This window comes from Melospiza melodia, chromosome 1, assembly GCF_035770615.1.
Source record: "Melospiza melodia melodia isolate bMelMel2 chromosome 1, bMelMel2.pri, whole genome shotgun sequence".
NCBI lineage: Eukaryota > Metazoa > Chordata > Aves > Passeriformes > Passerellidae > Melospiza > Melospiza melodia.
The window spans coordinates 165,793,833-165,816,059 of record NC_086194.1 but is presented as its reverse complement, the minus strand read 5'-3'; the positions used below and the strand labels follow the sequence as shown (position 1 = coordinate 165,816,059).

At 43.1% G+C, this 22,227-nt stretch overlaps 1 protein-coding gene across 3 annotated transcripts in view; it reads left to right on the top strand.

Moving 5' to 3' along the window:
* ST3GAL1 (ST3 beta-galactoside alpha-2,3-sialyltransferase 1) overlaps positions 1 to 21,765 on the top strand; it is an 84,055-nt gene extending 62,290 nt beyond the window's left edge. For all 3 annotated transcript variants that reach the window (XM_063174474.1, XM_063174491.1, XM_063174483.1), the window contains exons 3-7: positions 6,032 to 6,228; positions 9,455 to 9,634; positions 14,496 to 14,541; positions 16,714 to 16,833; positions 18,261 to 21,765. In XM_063174474.1, the coding sequence (XP_063030544.1) occupies positions 6,032 to 6,228; positions 9,455 to 9,634; positions 14,496 to 14,541; positions 16,714 to 16,833; positions 18,261 to 18,434 (717 nt within the window). In that variant the 3' untranslated portion in view covers positions 18,435 to 21,765. The remainder of the gene's footprint in view (positions 1 to 6,031; positions 6,229 to 9,454; positions 9,635 to 14,495; positions 14,542 to 16,713; positions 16,834 to 18,260) is intronic.
* Positions 21,766 to 22,227: the final 462 nt, after the last annotated feature.

Genomic DNA, 22,227 nt, shown 5'->3' with positions numbered 1-22,227 from the left:
GCTTTTCGTTTGCTTAAATATACACAGCTGATAAACTGGCCCTTCATTATCAGGTTGCAAACAATGGCCCAGATTCTCCCACATACACCCCTGTAGCTGCTCTGTGCTTTTTGTGACTCAAAGTTGGATTGGAATCCCCTTCTCTCAGGGAGGATCTGGGCATTAATAACACTTCAGGCTGTGAACATTTTGTTAGAAATCCCTCCCTCCCTCCCTTTTCTCCCTCTCACCCTTCCTGTCTCCCGCCTCCTCCCTCTCTCTCTCTCCTCTGATGCTCAGGGACTGTGAGAGTGTTTTTGCAAGGTGGCACCTGGTGTTACGTGATACATTCCTTTCTGTTTATGTTTTCTTTCTCACCTCCCTGAGCTGGTTCACCTGCAAGCTTTCCATTGTTTTACCATGACACAAATGTTGTGGATGTTCCCACTAAATTTCTCATTAAATTTCACTAAATGTTCTCACTAAATCTCCTCACCCGTACATAAGGAAACATGGCAAGAATTACATGCTGTGACAAAGCACAGCATTTATTTATAGTTTTCTTGTTTTGTTCTAAGGGCTGGATACATTGTTCTTGGTGGTCAGAAAGTATAAAAAACAGGAGATCAGAACCTGCTGTTGTAAGCCCAAATGTTGAGGTTGATGGATTGAAGTTGTGATAAGTAAATTTAGGCTCAGAGTTTCCTGGCAATCTTCTCTGTAGCACATTGTTCATAAACTATCATGTTATAAGAATTTTATCTCAAGTTCTACAATGTTTCAGGGTTTTGCATTTTCTTTGGAAGAAAGCTCAGATCTTGTAGCCATGTTATTAGTGTATCAAAAAGAAAATATTAGTTTAAACTCATTATATTTGTGGAAAAAATGTAACACATGGCTTAAAAATTTGCTTTCAGCTGTTGAACAAAGGGGCATCCCCGCCCAACACGTGCTGGGGAAGTTGGGGCAGCTGCATTGATTTTTAAGGCAGCAGCAGAGCTGCTTGGCACCTGAGTCATGCATTTTGAATGCTCTCTGAGGAAAACATGTCCAAATACTTTGATCACCAGAAGTTTCCTTTGAATCTGGGATGCTGTCTGTGACACTTGGAAAGCAATACAGAGGGCTCAGCACTTTGAAGGTAGCATGCAGCTACCAGATCACTGCAGAAGGGGGTACCAAATCCCAAATCCAGGCCAGGCTCCAGGCTCTGGTCCTGGTCCCACCCAGCCCCACCTGCAGTTGAGCTGCTTGGTTGTGACATTTAGAGCAGCTTTGGACATAAGGGAAGAACCTGACCCTGGGCCACCTTTCACCCTCAGTGGCAGCCCCCACATAAGCCCAGCTGGGCTGGAGCTGCTCCTCCTGTGGTGAGGACAGATGGATGTGGAGGTGGTCCAAGCTCACAGGTCTCTCTCAGCACAGGGGTCAGAGTAGTGTAGGGGTGACCCAACCATGGAAGGCAGAAATTGTACAACTCAGCATATTATTGTGTGATATTTGCAGAATATATGCATGTATATATTTATATTTGAGAATGTAAATTTTTTGACTACACAGATCAATAAACAAAGTCCAAACTCTTGACAGTTCCTCTGTTCTTCCCCTTCAACTCTTGGATGCATAGTAAATGAAGGACATTAAATATAACAAGAATAAAGCCATATTTTTCAGACCAAAGAGACATCTTTAAAATTGATGATTTCCTTTTAGGCTCTCCTTGAGTCTGTAGAACAGAGATTACCTGGATTTGTCCCACCTGACTCTTGCTAGAATTAATCTTGCAGCTGGAAAGTGTTGCATGAGTGTTAATGCCTCCAAACTGCAGCAGTGAGACCATTAATAGCTGGGCAAAAGAGATTCTCATTCTCATTTGCTTTTTATCTTTGAAAAACAGTTTAAAAAAATTAGAAAAGCCACAAAGCCCAGCATTGCTACCCCAGCTTGCCCCAGGCTGCCTGGCTGTGCTATGGTAGGGCTGCCTCACCAGTGCTGGCTGCTGCCACAGCCACAGCTGTGCCTCTCTGTCCACCACAAGGGTTCTGCCTTGGACCATGCTCTGTCTGCATCTACATCACACCCATGATTGCAGGCTCATCTATTCCACCTGAGAATAATTTGGCATTCTGAAGCTGTGCTTAATACACTGCCAGACTAGGCTGTGGGTGCAGGATGCACTCCAGGAGAGCTTTCCTTGGAGGTTCTCCTGACTCCTTTGAAGCCCCAAGATAAGGACATGGATAGAGCAAGTCCAGAGGAGGCCAGGAAGATACCTGGAACACCTTTCTTGTAAAGACAGACAGAGAATTGGAGTTGTTGTACCTGAAGAAGAAAAGGCTCTGGGGAAACTTCATTGCTGACTTTCAATATCTAAAGGGGCTACAGGAGAGCTGGACAGGGACTTTTCACAAGGGCATATACTGATAGCACAAGGGGGAATGGCTTTAAGCTGCAAGAGGACAGGTTTAAGATTCATTATTAGGAAGAAATTCTTTCCTTGGAGGATGGTGAGGCACTGGCACAGGTTGCCCAAAGAAGTGGATGCCCCATCCCTGGTTGTTTTCAAGGCCGAGTTGGATAGGGCTTGGAGCAACCTGGTCTGGTGGGACCTGTCCCTGCCCAAGGTACAGGTATTGGAATGAGATGATCTTTAAGGCCTCTTCTATCCCAAACCATTCTGAGATCCATGGCTGTAGCTGTATCCTCACCACTCCAAGCCATTAGCTCTGAGCAGCCTTGGCTGAATTCACACTCTCCCTTTGCACCCCCTTAGCCAAGTTTTGGGTGTTGCTGCTTGGTAGTGCTGTCAGTGTGCTGGTATTGAGAGCCCAGTGAAACCTCCTGAGAAGTTTAAAAAGCAGCAAATCCCTTGTTATCCTCAGTGGGACAGTGCACAGTGATGAGGAGGGAACAGCAGGCTCTTCCTTGGAGGGCCATGCATGGGTGAGTAAAGGGAGTGCATGAACCTTGAGGGTTCTTTTTTCTTCCCTTTTTTCTTTTCTTTTTTTTTTTTTTTTTGCTTGCTTTTTTAAAATGAGAAGATGCAAAAACAGCTAGTTCACTTCTGTGTGTGAAATGGGGAGTTTCTGAGGCTGGGAAATGATTAAGGAAAATTCTCAATCTGAACTCCCAAATAAAGTTTTTAACAATCTAAGGTGGAGAGTTGACTCTCAAGTGACACACAAATATCTCATGGAGGGACTGTTGAGTGACATTTTATATGTGGAACAAGATGGGTTAAAGATGCTTTATGATCTTGGACAAAAAGTTAAATTGCTTCTTTAGACACACATATTACTTGCACAGACTTCTGAGGAAAGCAGCCACTTCACTCAGGACACAGGCGTCAAGTATTTCAGTGTAGTTAAGGCCACCTATAGCAGCTATATCCATACTCATGTCCCTGTCACACATCCACAGCACCTGGAGGGAGAATGCTGTCCTAGCAGAGCTACATGACACTGCTGTGGCTCTGCCCTGCACAGTGTGGACAGACTTTCACTCTGTGATTTTGTTAATTTCCTTTTGGGAAAGGCCAGACTGGTGGGAGCCTGATAAGGAGGAGAAAAAAAAAAAAAAAAAAAAAAAAAAAAAAAAAAGAAAAGACAACAATACTTAAAAAATAAGACAAAAATTTGGTGTGGAAAAATAAACTATAATAGGTTTGTAATTGTAATGCTATTTGTCAGTAAGCCTAGCAAACATTGTGCAATAAGGAACTGGCTGCTTGTTAAGAACATTTATAAGCTGAATATGCCTTGGAGTTAAATGAGCCTTTTTGCTTCCTCTTCTCTGTTCTGCTGAAACGTCAAAGAGTAACCAGTGTTGATAGAAGATTAGGCCTGAAACGTATATTTCAAACAGATAATAATTGAGAAATCAAAACAGAGCACTTGAAATGAGTTAAGGACAGATGTCTCATTGTATGGATGCTCAGCACACACTGCAATAAGGTCATCACCATATTTGAGGTCACTGAGGGAATTTCTAGCATTAGTAACGGTCTTTCCCATGGAATTTATGTACAACAGGGGGATTGTAGGACAGTGGTGTCCTGCTTTCAGGTTGGTGTTGGTTCCCATTTTCAGCTTGGGTGCAGTAGAGTTACTCTGGACAGAAGCATAAAAGAGTGGTGGATGCCTGAGCTGTGTAAATGGAGGTGCCTATCCAGGATGTTTCTTACTATCCTAATGCAGCAAAAATGCATCACTGCTCCAGGTCTTTCCCTTTTCTGATGCTGTCAGTCTGGACGAAAAGAAAGTGTAACTTAAAAAGGGCACTCAGGTACTTGGAATTTTCTGGAAATTGCCTTCCTGTTCTTGAATTTTCTCACGCAAAATCAGTTCAAGAATAAGGTTTTGGTGGGTTTCGTTTTCATTTCCTAAAGACACTTAAGAATCAGAGAGTATATATGGTATATGCAAATATCTGTTCAAATTACTCAATATAAGTTCATTTTTCAAAAAAGATTGTATTTTACTACATTATACACCTGTATATGTGTATATCTATGTGACATCTATGAAGTCTCAAATTATTTTGAAGGCTGCAGGTTTTCTACCATTGTTTTTCTCATATTCAGAGTAAGACAAGGTTAGATTCAATTCATAAAGAAAACACAAGATTTTAGATATGTGGCCATGAGTTTGTTGGATCACACACAAATTTAGATTACCTTTTTTATTTATATAATTGAGCCTTGCACTGAATAGTGACATACAGAGTCATAATTACAGTGCTCATCTGTTCATCCTAATTACTTTGCATCCTAATCACCTTGTGCAGTTCATATACATGTATATAGATTAGGGAGGATTAATGGGAAGGTTAAGTCTGTGTGTGCATTTCTTTGTCTTCTTTGTTCCAAGTTCTCAATGTCATCTTCTAGCTCTGAGCTCCAGAGACCTGTTGTTTGTTTCAGTACAAATAAGGTCCTGCAAAAAGCTCAGCATTTAAACAAAAATTACAGTGCTGCACCTGTTTGTGTGAGAGAGGGAGAGAGCAGGACAAATTAACAGTTCTTGGTGCAGTCAAGGGAAACACACTGGAAACTAAAGCCAGGTTAGCCCAGGCCATTCCTGGAGTCGTGGGAAAAGGTGTTTCTCTTCTCTCCCTCCCTGTATTTCCATGCCCTGGGCTGGTAGAGCAGGACAGAGCCTTTTTGGCCTTGTGCTGGAGCCGTTCTCCTTTGGTGAGCTGGGGAGGAAGTGGCACCAGAGGGTGAGCAATGCTGTGTGTGAGCATGCCAGCACTGCCAGCCTCTTCAGTAAATCTCAGAGAGCTGAGCCCCACAAGGGGAGTGTCTGACCATCACCTGCCCTGCACCTGCCTGTGCTTTCCCAATCCAGCCATTGTTTCCACCATGCACCACACAGCTGCTACAGAACAGTTCCCCTCCCTGGCAACAGACACAATGACCAAATCCGGGTGGTTTTCTTCATCCTGGAGGTTTTTTTAGCTGATTATACATCTCCAGCCCTCAGGGCTAGCTCTAGTAGAGTTTCCTATTGCATGAGCAGCTGGTTCCTCCACAGTTCGCTTCCCACATCCCTCTCCCACTCCTGGCATATGCCAAAATTTGTGGCAGGGACATCGGCCGCTTCTGTCTTCCATCAGCTCCCCTGAGGCTCTTCTGTCATTTATAGGAGAGTTAGAAGAAATCTTACACATAAATAAATAAAAGAAATCTTACACATATCCTAACAGAAAATACCTGACCCAGAGTGGTTTTAGGCTTACAGAACACCAGAGGGACATTTATTCTGCTAAGGCCAGCCTCAGGGAAAATACTTGATCTGTTCTGTCATGGCTAGAGAGAGGAAGTGTGGGAATCTGATGAGGAGGAGGAGGAGAAAAAGGAAGCCAAGTCTGAAAAGTTAAGGAGTTTTCCACTTGATTTTTTTCCCACTTTGGCACCCAACACAAAGCCTTGCAGAAGGCAGTATCTGTGGGTAGCTGCAGGATTCCTCTTTGAGGAGACATTCCAAGCCATCTCTATCTCACAGAAAAGCTGCCTGCGTTGGTAACCTGGAGTGCTTTTTCTCCCTAACAGAAGCTGCAGGGAGAGAAAGCTCCGAAGAGCCTGAATGCCACCCTGGCAGAGCTGTTTGGGGTGATCCCTGGGGACGGGGACCCTCTGCAGGAGCGCGGCTCCAACTCCTGCCGGCGCTGCGCCGTCGTGGGCAACTCGGGCAACCTGCGGCAGTCCCAGTACGGCCACGACATCGACTCCCACGACTTCGTGCTCAGGTGAGAGGGAACACTCAGCCACAGCTGCCTTTGCTGGCTAAAAGTCACTGCTAATAGGGGGGACAAGTGATTTCAGGATCTGTCTCGTGAAACCTGGTACTTAAGTCAAGTCTATGTTTCAGGGGTATAAACTCTGTGTTGGAGATACGACCTCGTGTTTTAGCTTGGATGCAAAAGCATTAATAGGTATTGATGGTGTAGCTTGTTCTGCACAGTCCATAATTGCCTGTGTTAAAAAATATAGGAGACAAAAAGATTTGCATTCATGAGTAAGAGTTATTTCTGCAGCCAGAGCTCATGAGTGATCTTTCAGACATTTAGCTGACTGTATTAGATTTGACTTTCTTGCACTAGTTCATTCTTAAGCAGTGGTAGGGTGGGGAAGCCAAAGACACTTTTCAGTGGACAAGAGTCACCTATTTGGCTGTAGATTTGTAAAGAATGGCATTTTTTTCTCCCTTTTGAGGCAACATGGTTGGCTACTTTGTTCTACTGAAAGGCAAGCAGGAGCTAGGTAAGCAGAGCTTATCAGCCAGAGGGCAGCCAAAATATCTGGACTAAGTTCACCTCCAACGTGTCATCTGCAATTGGGATATACTCCAATTACAAGGCCAGATCACCCAAATTCTTTCACTTGAAAAAAACTCAGGATGATTTTTTCCTTTCACACCACAGCTGCCAGCACAGAACAAATTTGGAGAGCAATAAAGGGCAGGAAGGGAGGGATTGCTCTTGAAATGACACATGTGGGAATATTCTCTCAAAGGCAACAAAAGTCTTAGTAGGAAGCTGTGCACTGAAGTGAAGAACAAATCAACAAAAGGTCAACACTGTTTGAACTGTTAAGCCACCTTGGCTTCTGATGTGGCTTCAGCACGGCATAGAGTCTTCAGGTGACACATCTTCACAAATCACATCAGGAGTTGCTTCCTGCAGTTGCATGTCTTGCTCCCTGCCAGAACTACCTCCCCAATGGCAGAGGCACCAACCTGGTCTTCAGATCCATGAAGGCAAAGGGAGAGCCCTCTACATTATTCCTACAGATTGTAAATGTGGGACAGCTGCAAATATGGGAAGCTGTGGTGCATTATACTTAATTCTGTGTCCTTCCATATGCAGACAGCCCTGTTCCTGTGTGGACATTTTTATATTGTCTGTCTTACATTTCCAGACCCCTGCAGAAAAGACCTTGCTGGACTCAAAAGTTGGTAGTAATAACTAAAGAGTAACATACCCGGGTGCATGTTTCTGTTCTGAGGCCTTGCCCATCCCATAGCCAGCCATCCCTGGCAAAGGCAAAATTCTGGGTCTTAGTGAACCTTGCAGTCTCAGATTTATATTTGAGCAATCTTAAGTCAGATCTGAAAGGATTGCACAAGGTTTTAGGATTCACCATGGGTGAGAAGAGAAGGCGACCCCTCTATGCATCAAACACAAAATCTCTGACCTGAAATTCACTTCCACATGCTCTGGCAATACAGTCAAGGGCAGGGGAGAGCCCAGGAGTCTGAGGAGGCACCTTTCCTTCCAGACAGCCCCCTTTTATTGGTATAACTATCTACTTTCCAACAGAAGGAAGTTCCTGCTTGTTCCTTCCTGCTGAGCCTGGGTGTGAGCTCTGCCTTTTGCTGTGTGGCACCAACAGCCCCACCATGGTGGCAGGAAAGGTGCATGGACCCAAGGGCGGCTGTAAGATAATCAACGTGTCACCCTTGGTTTTGTCTTGATGGAAAGAAAGACCCATATTTGATACCTTTGACTGACTAATCTCAGGGCAAAACACAGAAAGTCCTGTGCTTTTCCAGTGTTTTCTGCACAGTATGGTGTGGGTCTCTGGCAGGGAAGGCAGTAAAAGGGAACTCAGTAACAAATCCATGAGCTGGCAGGATATTCTAACTATACTAATAACTCCCTTGAAGGGAGTTAGAAGAAACTTAAGTAATTCACCTGGGGGAGACCTGCAATAACACAGACTGGCATAGACTTGATAAACAGATTTTGCCTCTCCTGTTATCATTAACCAGGGCAGCATGTTGTCTGGCAATGTATGATGCTCCTCATTACCTTGTCAGCTACATCCTTCCTTGTCCTCCCTGTGCTTCTGCCAGGAGCTGAGATAATGTTTTTGCAGGGAAAAAAAAGCATTTTGCTCAGAGACAACTGAGGGGTTTCTCCATGGTTTTGCATAGCACCATGGATTCGTACAAGTTGCTTCAGGGATCTCTAATGTGCACTGTGCTGCACCACAGAAATATGCAAATCTCTGCCACTGAGCAGCTAAAGCATCAGGGAGAGAATTGCTGATGTGTTCCCAGATTGGCTTTCAGAAGTGAACACAGGCATAGAGGCATTCCTGCAGTCCTGAGTCCAGAAATCCCCTCTCTGTTCCCTGTATGGGCCACTCATTTAAGAGTCAGTGATCCTTGTGGGTCCCTTCCAACTCAGAAAATCCTGATTCTGGGAATCTGTGATACATCCAGCATATGGTAGGGCAGCCCTGTTTGGCCAGCACATCTTAACTGAGCCCTGGAGGCCCTGGGCAGATTTCCATGCACTGACCCCAGGGTTCCCTAAAGCACCCCGTGTGTGCAGATTGACCCTGAGTATCTGTTGGAGTACCACAAAGTAAAAGTAAAGTTTGAGTAAATGAAGGGTCAGCAGCAGCTCCTGTATTTGTCACTGTCTTTGTGTCTATTTGGCACTGACTTTTGTGCCTTTTTGTGGGAGAACCATAAGGAATATTTGCTGCTTCTCATCGCTCATAGCATAGTTTATTACCTTGACCCTAAGACATTCAAATACACCTGGATGGATAAGGGGGAAATGGAACTGCAGGAAGTCAAGCTGATCTACTTCAGGGCAATGTTTTTCTCACCAGCTTTAGGATGAAGTGAGATGTGTCCTCATGGACTCACCACTCTTTTGATGACTGTAAAGGGAACACAGGAATGTGCTCAGAGATACACTTGGTACACTCCTGTTCAGGCCAAGGAATTCCACACTAAAGCTGAGCTTTCATTTACTGTTCAGTCACATGGGTTATGATCATTCCAGCTTGTCTGAGGACCCCTACACCTCTCAGGGCTGTCTGAAAACCCTGCATATAGCATTCCTTTTAGCCATGGGAGCATATTCCTGACCTCAAGCAAATGACTTGGTAAAAACTCACATGTTCTTGTGCTTACCTAATTCCTCTTCTGTCTCAATTGTTATTTTTCGGCTGCAGAATGAACCGTGCCCCCACTGCTGGCTACGAATCAGATGTTGGGAGCAAGACCACTCACCACTTTGTTTATCCTGAGAGCTACAGAGAGCTGGCAGCAAATGTGAGCATGATCCTGATCCCCTTCAAAACCCTGGATCTGCGCTGGGTCGTCACTGCTCTCACCACTGGCACCATCAACTTGTGAGTAAGGGCAGGCACAGGGGGTGGGAGCTCCATGTTTCATGCTGCTGTAGGAGGTGGTAGCCTGTGTGGGGCAAATCCCTGCTTCTGATAAGGCCTAGGATCCTTTACAGACCCTCTCAATTCAGAGTTCAGCCCTAAACCCTTGATTTCTAGGAAAAGGTTAATGTTATGATTGTTGTTGAGGCAAGGATCGAGATCCAGTCCCTTACATCCCCAGAGGTCTCTGAGAAATGAAAAGAGGAGTTTTTGCTGGTGGAAGTGACAAGTTTGGTCAGAAGGCTTGTGAGCTTTGGGGTTCAGTGCCTCATTTTGGGCTTTTCTGCTCATGCTTCCTCCTCTCTGGGTCCTTGGTGTGGGTGCCGTGGGATGGAGAGAGAGAAACAGCAAGCGTTTCTCACAGCGGCATGTGAGAATTTTTAGGGAGTTGTAAAGATGTAACAACTGTGTGAAGAAGATGTTTCTGTTAGTTAGCCAATCAAATAAAACCTATCATATCACTATAAAAACTGCATGGTTCTCTTGAATAAAGCCTTCTTTGCTCTTTCTACAATACTACCTCCTGCCTGTTCCTGTGTTATTCTCAGCACAAGAATAACACCTTGGAGTCAGTACACTTGCAGAAGAGGATGAGGAGGCAGAGAGGGCTGTGCAGGCTGCTCACCTGAGGCAGGGAGCAGATGCAGACTGCAGTATTTGTTGTCCCATCCAGAGGATGAGCTCCCCTGAACAGGCTGGTCAGGAATTTGGTCTGGCTTTCCTGGTGGAATGTGACTTAGAATTGTGCAGAGGAAACAATGTTTTATGTGACACCTCCATGTCTTAGCCTTAAATTCAAGAGTTCTACTTGGCAATAATGTGGCACGCTGAAATTTATTCCCCAGTTCTTTCCTGAGTGCTGTCAGAAGTAAAGGTTGTCTCCTGCTAGATTTATGGCAGCACCAGAATTAGAAATGTGATCAAAATGCATGTTTCTTCTGGAAGCCTGCTAGCAGATTCTTTTCCTCCCTCTAAGCTGGCTTTTCCTAATCCAGAGAATGAAATACGTGACATTTGTGCTGTGTGTGAGGTTATCTGCTGGATGTGAAACCACAGCCCTGTGGGGTTGCTTGGTGACACTCTGCTACACACAGGCAGCAAGAACAGATCAGATTGCTTTACTCCAGAGGGAAATAGTTCAAGACATTTAAACTTTTTTCCCAGTTTCAAAGTCTCGGAATATTTAAACTTGGAAAAGTATGTCTGGGGCTTGCTGACAGGGCATCAGAACCACTTCACAATTTTAAGACTCTTTGATGGAAAAACAAATGAAGATTTATTTCTCCTCTTCATTTCCTTTTCTCTCTTTGTAGATACATTTTAGATTCTTTTCATTTATTATTAAGATTCCCTTAACTTGTAAAAAATCTGTGTTAGCTTCCTTTTACCTTTTTTATCACCAGCATTTAATACATGCAATCACAAACTGGCTTGAAAAAAATCCACTTTCAAGACACACTCATAACTTGGAAAAATCAGTACACTTAGAAAAGTGTACCACTCGCTACAAGTCATTGGGGTGCTGAAGCCTGTCCAGAGAAGGGTCATGGGACTGGGGAAGGGTCTGCAGGACAAGGAGCAGCTGAGGGAGCTGGAGGTGCTCAGCTTGGACAAAAGGATGCTCAGGGGGGTCCTTACCATTCTCTCCAACTGCCTGACAGGAGCTGCAGCCAGGTAGGGGTTGGTCTCTTCTCTCAAATAACAAGAGACAGGAAAAGAGGAAATGCCTCAAGTTTCACCAGGGAAGGTTTAGATTGAATATCAAAACCGATTTCTTCACCAGAAGAGTTGCCCAGCACTGGAGCATGGGAGTGGTGGTGTCACCGTCCCTGAAAGAATTTAAAACATGTACAGGTGTGGCTCTTAGGGACATGGTTTAGTGATGGCTTGGCAGTGGTGGGTTAACTTTTGGAATCAATGATCTTAGAGGTCTTTCCACCTAATTGATTCTATTGTTCTATAATTTACATGGGTACACGTTTTTCAGGCAGGTCCACTGCCTGTCCCTGCCCCAGGAGAAAGCTCTTGGTGCTTCTGAGCTCTGAGCCCAGCACTGATTTCAAGTGAGCCCTTAGCCTGTTAGGGAGATATAACTGACCACAATGCACTCACAGCACAGGAAAGGGAAAACACCTTTGCTTAATAAATTACAGGATATATCATATATTTATAATTAGATTGTACATATGGGCTTGGTAAGCATCTGGTATAAATTAGTGTGCAATTATTTCACCACGTGAAAGAAATACCACTATTTTAAGATGTTTGCCATACTCAGAACAGAGAAATTGCATAATTAATAAGCTGGAATAATAAAAGCAGAAAATCATAAGCATACAAATCATAGCAATGTACATAGCATAATTTTTGCCTTGTGGAATTAACCTACAAGCATGCATTAAACACACAGTGTCAGATAATGGGTATAAGGAAATTGTTGAGTGCACATTTTTAAAGGGGAGAAAGCATGAAATAAAAATAAAACACATTTGAAAGTCAGTATTTTAGAAAGGAAGAAGTACTTATCTGCTTACCCTGGTCTGCTTGGGCATTGTTCCACATGCACAGCCTGCACGGTGTCAGCTGAGTTTAGGCTAACAAGAACCCAAGTGCACTCATAGCTAAAAAAGATAAGCATCCTCTATTGGTTAGACTTTTACACAGTCTTTAATTTTCTGTATGGAAGAATTTCCTAAAACTCAAAACCTGTGAGTTAAATATATTCTTTTCTTAGTATTACCATAATTCTTGCAATTTTTTATGATTCAAAACAAAAGCCAAACTTCAGATTGCCTTAATATTAGCTTCAATTGACAGCTGAGTGATTCTCTCAGACACTCTCAGTCCCATTTGACTGATGTATTTCCATCTAAAAACATCTCTCTAAGACTAAGCATTGTTCCAGAAAAGACTAAGAAATGCCTTTTCTGGGATGGGAAACTTTCAGGCCCTCAGGAGCCATATATTTACCCTGGTTGCCTTCACTTGCAAATCTTTCAGGAATCTGTATGGTGAAAAAACTCCACTTTGTTTGGCAAAGACAGTGACAGTATTCCTCAAAATGTTACACATCTTGGGTCAAGGGCTCAGTAAATGTTTTGGGCAATGAAAAGAATGTTTTATACAGGGACAATGACAGATTTCACTGGAGCCCTGCAAGGTGTTTCATGGAAGGTCTCTCCCAGGTGATGTTCCACTGCCTGGAACCTCCATCACAGGTGTCACTGTCCCACTCCTGTTTGGTGCCTCCTGGGTCACTCATTCCCTGGCTGCTCTGCAGCCCAGGGTTTACATGAGCATCAGAGCAGACATCTTAACCAGTGTGCAATATTTTCTATGTCATTTTATGAAATTGTGCAGTCACATGATAGCAGGACTTGGGTACTCTAAAAACAATGAAGTAGATCTTGGTTAAAATCACTAATATGTCGTCTGACAAAAGCTCCAGCAGTCTCCTGGTTAGATCAGAGATGTCCACAAGTACTGTCATGACATTGCATACTCATCTCTTTGGTCTTCTACTGTATCTATCCATGACATACAGCCCTCTTGTTCCTTCCACATCACCTTGTAAGAAAAGATCAACTATTTATTTATATGATATTAAGGAGATTCTACCAAAGAAGCCATTCTAGCAAAGAAGCCATTTTTGTCTTCCTGAGCACAAAAAGGGCATGGGATCACCAAGACTGTGTTTACTGATTTGCTGATCAAGGTCAGGCATGGGCTGCAGCTGCAAGGGAGTATTTGCTGAGACCAGATTGAGAAGTCTGCATGAGTGTCCCTTTCCCCGCCAGCATCACCTCCCAGGAGCACTGGAACCACCATCTCCTCCCTCACTGCCTCAGCCCTGAGCACAGGAGAGCATTGCCAGGTCACCACTGTTTGGGTAGATTTAGACTAAGTTTTAAAAGTGATGATGTTCCATGGTTCAAAGAAAATGAAACCTTTATGACAGGAACCTTGTCACCAAAACCCAAGTGAAAACATTGAGACTGAACTAGTGGAAGGTGATTTGGTGCTTGACCACAACCCATCTAAAAAGTGTGCAGGATATATTTTGGGATATACTCCAATTACAAAGCCAGCTCACCCGAATTTTTTCACTTGAAACAAACTCAGGATGTTTTTTTTCTTCCAGCCAGCACACTGTGCATGAGATGTGGGGAATAAAAGTTTTTTTCATTTTCAAGACATGACTCATGATTTCAGCCGAGTCATAAGGTGTAACTTGGAAGTTTGATGCTGGAAACTGCAGGAAACATTCAGCATCGCCCTGGGGAGGAGGGAAGGAGCTCTCTGAGAGGGGCTGTGTGCTGGAATGCCTGAGTTCCATATAACCACAGAACTGGTGAACTCTGAAAATCATGTGGTAGCTCCGAGTGTTAGGAGAGGAAAAGTCTCCCCCTGGTGGGAGAAGGTTTTTCTGCCATGAAATTAAATGGAAAGTCTTTCCCATCATCAAAGCAGGCAAAGACTGCAACAGTAATGATCCAAGAATCAGAAGTCTCGAGCTCCACATAGTATTCACTCTACAGTATATTCTCAACTAAATCTTTGGTGTCTTACTGTCAATAATTAACTTGAATATTTTAGAACACAATAGTTTCCTATAAAATTGCTTCAGTGACAGCTCAGGTTTTTTCCTGCTGTGTTACTTAATTGCAGCCTCATTTTACAACAACTTCTTGAATTTACTACTTTAGAATAATTTGAATTTATCACTGTACGTGAAGAATATTCTTTCTTTGGAATTACATGAAAATACCAATAAGTTGGGCTTTTATTTATCATGGTGCTGTCTTTCTTTTTTCTTTAACAGCACATATGTTCCAGTTCCAAGGAAAATCAAAGTCAAAAAAGAAAAGGTGAGCAGTGCTGGTTTGTGGATTTGTTCTGCTAATTTATTTGTAGGTCTTTGCCTGTTTGGGAGACTGCAAGAATCCAAGCAAGCCCTTGACATTGATAAAAAATTGCAGCCAAAATACAGACACTTTCAAAGGCTCAGCTAAGCTAAAGATTTGGCTCCTGAGTGCCATTTAGGCCATAGATCAACCACTAAATAACTGTGGTTGGAAAGAAATTGCTTTTGTGGCTATGCCATTGCACGAGCTCTGTTCTGAAGGCTGCATCACTTCCTCTGGTGCTGCTCAGGAACATTCAAAGTGCAGCATTGTCCTGCACAGTAACTGCTCTGTTCCTACCCATTGCAGCCATTTGTATGTAATGATACTGAGGAGAGACTTCAGAGGTTTTCCAAAATAATTTTAACATTTGAACACCAAGGGTGTTCCTGACTCCCAGGTCAGTAATAAGGAGCTAAGTGAGCTCTGAACAAATGAAGCTGTGTGTTTCCAGGTCAGTGGAGAATTCCTGGTGCTAGGCTCTTAGCCCACAGCTGCAGTAATTACCTGTACCCAATTAACCAAGCTTGGAGGCTGAGCTCAGGCCAAGCCCAGCAAGGTTTTGCTCCAGGTGTGTTACAGCTCTCACAGGCAATGCTCAAGCACAGTTTGCATGAGAGCACAGACAGGGACAGGCTGGGGACAGGATTTGCCATGGGGTTAATTCCCATGGAGGAACTTCAGCCCCTGTGCAAAGACTTCTGCTGTTGTAGCTGCATGGTTTCAGAGTACAATCAAGGCAGGCTGTGTGGGAGAGGAAGAACCTCTTCCATGGAGCTTCCAGAAAAATAGAGATCTCATTCTCTTAGCCTTTGGACAGACTGATTTTCCAAAGTACAGTGTCTAATCCATCAAGGGCTGTTAAAGCCTGACATTAGTTCCAGATCATTAAAATTACAAATTAAAGCACACACCTTTCATTCAAGAGGCCAGGTTTTGCCAAAGCCTTCAGGTGAGACCCTGAGCTAATATCAGTTTATTTTCCTTCGCTTCAAACCATGGACCTCTAGGGTGCAGTAAATAATCCCTTAGCTCATCCTGACCTGTTCTGAGGTACACGATAACCTCTGCAAGACCCCTGTGAGAAGCACCAGGGCAGGTAGTTAAACTCACAGCTCAGCTGAGGGGCAGAGCCCAGGGTGCAGTGATATGCAGCAGCTTCCTGAGCATGAGAGGAGATGCCTGTGTTTCTTCCCACACTGTGCAATGCAAAACAGCCCGTGAGAAGAGATTACACACGGATGCAATATGAGCAATTAACCTCTGACTCTGTAAAAGGAAAAGCCTTGCAGCTAACCACATAGCACTGAAATGCTGTCACTCCAATTACAAACACAGCGTGGAGGGAAAAGTCTCTGCCTCATTCAGGGGAGGGGGTTCAAACCAAGGGCTCCTACCAGTCCTTGGATTTACTGTACTCTCAGGTCTTATCTTAAGTGCTCTGTCTCTGGGAGATGACCTTTGTGAGATAAACAAATGCATTTTATGTCTTGTAAGAAAAAAACATACAGCATAGAAAATGGCATGATTGAAAAACAGGATAAAAGAAGCATGCATGACCTGATAGGCTTCCTGAGGTCCTTGGTTTCCTTAGTTCTGTACCTGTAGAGATACCAAGATATGGCTGGCACATTGTGCAGAAGAGGCAGTTGTTCTTATGTTCCCACTCAAACTGATGGGAGCTGATGATCTTAGGGGTCTTTTCCAACCTAAATTAATCCATGGCTTTGTGAAACCATGTCATGGCATCTCATGTTTGCCTTGTTCAGAACTCCAGCTCCCCAGAGCTCACCTGCAGGGTGTTGCAAGGAGAGCTGAATGGCCAATGCCTAATTTCCATCTCAGTTGTGCTGTTTCATTCCCATTAGTTTCAGTAGGAATCTCCAGGATTTACATTACTGTAAGCAGGAGGGATATCAAGACCAAGGAAGGGCTGTTGATATGTAATTGCACATGGGAAATATTCCTGATGCACTTAATATGGGACTTATTTTTGCCTTTTATTTGCCTTCAAGAATAACTATTATTCCTTTCTTACCCCATCCCCTACCCCGGTGTCCTTTAGGAATGATGTGCTACCATTGTTTTTTCCCCAGGGTATGTTACTAATGAGTCTTTTTCTCCAATTTTGCCTAGATCCTAGTTTATAATCCAGCTTTCATGAAATACATCTATGAAAACTGGCTGGAGCATCATGGGAGATACCCCTCCACAGGCCTTCTGTCTTTGATGTTTGCTCTCCATGTATGCGATGAGGTAAAGTCTGTCTGTGTGTGGATATATTGATAAAAATCAGGACATTTCACACTGGAGAGCCAGGAACAACTCCTGGCCACTCACTCAGCCTTTGTTTCCCCCTCTCCACCTTCTCTTCAGACATGTGCAAACTCCTCAGAAGCATGCAGACACACTCCAGTGCCAGTGATGGATTTTTTTAATGTCAGCAAATTGTAGGGTTTGCTATGTACTCCAGGAGAATATAATTAAACATAAACAGAGATTCCAGCTGGTATCAAAAGACATCTAAACATGAATGGTGTCTGTGCCCGTCTTGCTAGTGAAAGTTTGAATTATGTTTTATCTCCTGTTTTCAAACTCAGGCTTGTGGGTTTATAATGTAGGTTGCAGTAGTGCCTTTGCTCCAGCAGTCACTTGGGGAAATTCCCCGGTTTGAGTGATGTGAGGTGCTCCAGGGTGACTGGAGACTCAGCTAGTTAGAGTAAGGCCAGGTCAGCTCTACAAAATCCTGCAAGTATGGGCTTGTCAGCATGGGGCATCAAAATCACTTTGCTGGCAAAATCCCTGTCCTGGACACACATCTGCTGCTGAGTTTTGGTCCCCCAGGCCTGGTCTGCTTGGAGAGGTGATGGAAATACTCCTAAAGATACTGGAAGAAACTCTATCATAGTCACAGCAGATTGGCTGGAGTTTGTTTTCTGGTGAGCAGGCAATGAACAGGGCTCTGACATTACCCAAAACAACTCAAAAATAGCTCATATTTGAGTGGACCTGGGTGTGGTTGATTTAGGGAGCTGCTTTGGGGCTATGACCCATTCTAATCCAGTCAGACATTTCACCACTCTCAGTTTAAATAAATCAGTGGTGATGTTTGGACTGTTACTATCAGATGAAACAGGCATAGCCATCAGCAAACAAGCCTTTGGGAGGGGAGAGGCTGTAGCTGGGTGCACATGCAAAGAACATAAAATCCATCTTTCTCTGGAGTAACTGCAAATATCATATAATCAAGCATATAAATGTAGTCATCTTGGGTCATTATTTGGAAGACCAGGAGCAAACCAAATTTTTTTCACTTTTTGTGGCTTAAATCAGCTGAAGAGGAGATTCCCATCCCAAGCCACGGATCTCCTGAGGACAATCATGCTTAAGGGATAGGAATGCACTTTCATATTGCTAAAGAAGAATTAATGTATAGAAATCTCCTTTTCCCTCTGAGCTGCGGTCTGGTGGTGTCTCAGCATAGCTTAGGATGTCACATGCCCTGAGTAGGCCTTGGGCTGTTTCTCTGTGGTCCTGTCATTCAGCAGGAGAGCTCAGGATGCCACTGAGTACCTCAAGTGCTGCTGCCTGTAAATATACTGAGAATAAAGAGTTTCTTCAGCACTTCAGATGTAAAGCAATTGTTTTCCAGTCCATAACTCTAGTTCTCCCTTCCCTCCTAGGTCAATGTGTATGGCTTTGGAGCAGACAGCAAAGGACACTGGCACCATTACTGGGAGAACAACACTTCAGGTGGGGCTTTCCGGAAGACTGGCGTCCACGACGGGGACTTTGAGTTCAATATAACTTTGACTCTTGCCTCCATTGAAAAAATAAAATTCTTCAAGGGCAGATGACCCTGGCCATGGGGACAAGTGGGGGCTGCAATTTCCAGCATGCAGCAGAAGAAAGCTCAGTGCAGATGATCTGGGCACCAGCCAGGTTTGAATGCGTGGATCTGCATTGATGAGTTTGGAGAATCTCACGCCGCAGGGACGAGGCCAAGGCTTCCAAGCTGCACATGATTCCCCATCCTGGGATTGCTGGGAGCTGCCAGTCAGCTGGAATAAATTAATCTCTGCTTAGGCATCTATGGCTCAATTCTTGAATTACTGACGAAAGATCTGCCTGTTGCAATTAGAGGAAGCCTGAGCACAGGAACTGCTGTCTGTGTGTCTGTTCTCTCCTCATGCAAGGCAGCAGATCCTTGAAGAAGAGTGAAAATGACTTCTGGGACCTGAAATCTGCTAAGGCAGCTGTGAACATCATAGTAAGGATTACCTCAAAGAAATTAATTCACTTCTGCTGTTGATCTTTTTGAACCACCTCTTCTCTGTTCTCTTATTGCTTCTGTTTTCATGCTGTATTAAGGAAAAACATGATGAAGTTGCCTGGAGGAGTAAATATTTCAACCATTGCCTCATTTTGCATTGATAGTGTCTAGAAAATATGAATCAAATCATCTCATGTATTATTTAATATTGCTTCCTACACAGCCATAATGATGGAGAAAATAATACTGAAAACTCCAGGAGAAAAAATGGCCTTTTTAGCCACTTGTTAGTCTCATTTGGTTATATGTAATTTTTGGGGTTTTTGGGGGTATTTTGGTGGAAAATACTCTGGATTTTTTTTTATTATTTTTTTATTTAATCAGTTTAAAATTGGAAAGTGGACTTTCTTCAAGTCATTTATATGTGCCTTTTATAATTGTGCAACAAATGTGATTTTTTTTTAATATGACAAACCCTAAATTCAACATTTTTATAAAAGGGGGAAAAATTAACCAAAGTTTAGCTTCTGTCTGGTATGCTTTTGTAGTCAAAACCAATAATAACAACTCCTATATTTGAACAAACACAAACAAGACAATTTTTGAAGGTAGCTTTTACCTTTTTTATGGGAAAATATTCAAAAGTCACAAGGAAAAATTTCTTCTTAATTTTTTTTTGCAAGTTTAAAAATGCAGTATCTCTTTACAAGGTCTCTATCCAAAATGGAAAAAAAAATCATGGTTTGGAATATTAACTAGTTCTACACTAAGAATCTTTTGTTCTGTAGCAGCACCTACAAAGACACAATCTGTCCAAGCTGATCTTAGAGCATGAGACAGATTTCAAAATCATGTACATCTCTGGAGAAATGAGTATATTGATGTCGGTACCTCCAGGCAGTGAAATGAGGGAAGTTACAGTGGGGGTTTTATACTCACAGATTTTTGCTGGAATCAATGCATTAAAGCTTCAAGGACAGATAAAGTGTAAATCCAGCTTCAGTCAGTGAAGAATAGAAAACTGTGGTCTTTTCTTCTCCATATGATGAAAACAGGACTTATGGATTATGGATTCAATTTCAGCCTTGGTGAAACCAGAGGAGTTCTTGCCACAGACTTCAAAGGACTTTTGATCAGGCTTGGGAAAAATGGCATATTTAATTTTTAATGTATCACATTGGTTGGAATTTCTGGCAAAAGAAACCATCATCTAAACGTCCTCTCTTCTATGCACCAGTTGTGGCAGAATGTCCAAGCAGATGAGTTTCTGAGCCAGTGAAAACCCTTCAACAGTGAAGAGCTTCATCCAAGATTTATCCCCTTGTCTTTCTGCACCAGCTGGTACCAGTGAGGTGCCCTCCAAGGCAGCAGCACATGGCACAGTGGCATGGGCACAGTGGCATGGGCACAGTGGCATGGGCACTGGAATTTTGGGCCACAGCACCCCTCGCCAACACGAATTGCTTTGCCCACGTGTCTATTACTGGACTTGTGGCTCATAAAGAGCCAAGAATGCCAAATGTCTGTGTGGGAACTGAGCTCCCTCAGCTCGTGTGACCCTTCACTGCAGCAATATGGAAAGGGCAGGATTTTCAAATCCTCAAATCCTCATGATGGGACCTATTCACAATCCTCATGTCAAGAAGCCATTTCCCAGCATGAGCTGACCTGGGTGTCACAGGCACAGCAGATTTGATGGGCTCACTGTTTTCTACAAGTCCTTTGTGAGAGAATGAAGCATTACTGCCTGAACCATGTTTGTTTGCTTTAAAGATTCCAGCTTGTTTAGATTGCTGTTAATCAATATGGCTCTTGTGAGATGCTGCAGTAATACAAACAAAGCAAGTTTAAGAGGTAAAACACTACGTGTAAAATGCCAGTCAGAGCTTCACAGTGTGACTGGATTTTGGAGCTTCAAGTACTTTTCTTTTTTCCTCATGGACAAATATTAGTAATTCAGAAACATTGACTGCTCTTTCAGTCATTTTTAGAAAGACTTGGAAGAAAACTCATGGTGGTTAAATCCCCTTGATGTTTTGTTGTTTTTTTGTTTTTTTTTCTTTTTTATCACAGGGGTCAATTTGGTATCAAAAACAGTTGAAAAATAAGCCAGCTACATTCTAGCCTGTGTTGTTTGAAAGTTTCCTTTTTCTGTTCTAATAAAATTTCCATTTCCCCCTGAACATTCTGCCTCTGACAGCACATACAAAACCTCATGGCTCACACATGCAGCTAGATTTAGTGTCTTCATCATGGAACAAGCTGCAATTCCCATTTAATTTTGTTGCCAACAGCAAGCAGTAAGTGTGTACCACTGATGTCCATTTTTCACAGTGTAGGGAGAGCAGAGTGGATCTCTCCAGGTGTAGGATGAGGAATAGTCTGTGCCATCATGTTTCTATTCCAGGGGAACTTTTTCCAGAGTCCTTTAGGCAGCTGACTGTTGTGTTAGAGTCTTGTCTCAGTTTCTCCACAATTTTGCTGCTCTTTCAATTGCCTTCAGAATCAGGAGATACCAACAGGTGATGCTGAGGGAAGAATTAATTCCTACTGGCCTTGTTGAAGACTGTTTTCTTGCTACAAACTTCTTGGGTTTATTTAGTTTAAAAGAACTAAGGAAAACATTCAACAACATGTCAAGGCTTCAAATTCTTGGACTGTATTTGCCACCACTGCAAAATCTCTGAAGCACTCCTTGAGTGTGTGTTGTGTTTTTTACCAAAGCCAAATCTCTTGAGCACTTTTTTCCTCCCATGTCCAGGTTTTCTTTGTACTTTTCTCTGACTACAAAATCAATTATGATTTTTTTTCTCTAATGGTGGGAGTCTCACACAATCATTTGTTGACTTTTTATTTATTTAATTTTTCAGTATGATATGAATCAAAATAAATTTTTTATTGTAATCAAATCAAAATGTTTCTATGCACACTTCTTTTTCCACAGTATTTTCATTAACTCCTAGAACCTTCTCTGTCACATAACAGTGTAATGAAGCTTATTCCACTTCCTCACACCCATCTAGTCATACTCAATGATCTTAGAGGTCTTTTCCAGCCTTTATGATTCTGTGGTCCCAGGGGGGACATTGGCATGTTTCAGGCTGCTTGTGGTCATCACACTGCTCCCATGGCCTCCCTGGAGAAAAGAAATTGAGCTTAATGTGCATGTGGTCTCCTGATGGATCTATGCTCTGTTTAAGGGATAAATAAGGGAAGATAATGCAGGCTCAGAAATCAGTGACTTGAGAAGAAATTCAGCTTGTGTGAGCTGGCTGAGATCTGAGGACCCACCCCAGGTCCCTGTTTTCAGGGTCACAGAGGCACTGCAGTCATGGCTGGCTGAGCTGTCCATGAAGAACCCCTCCAGGAGATGGATC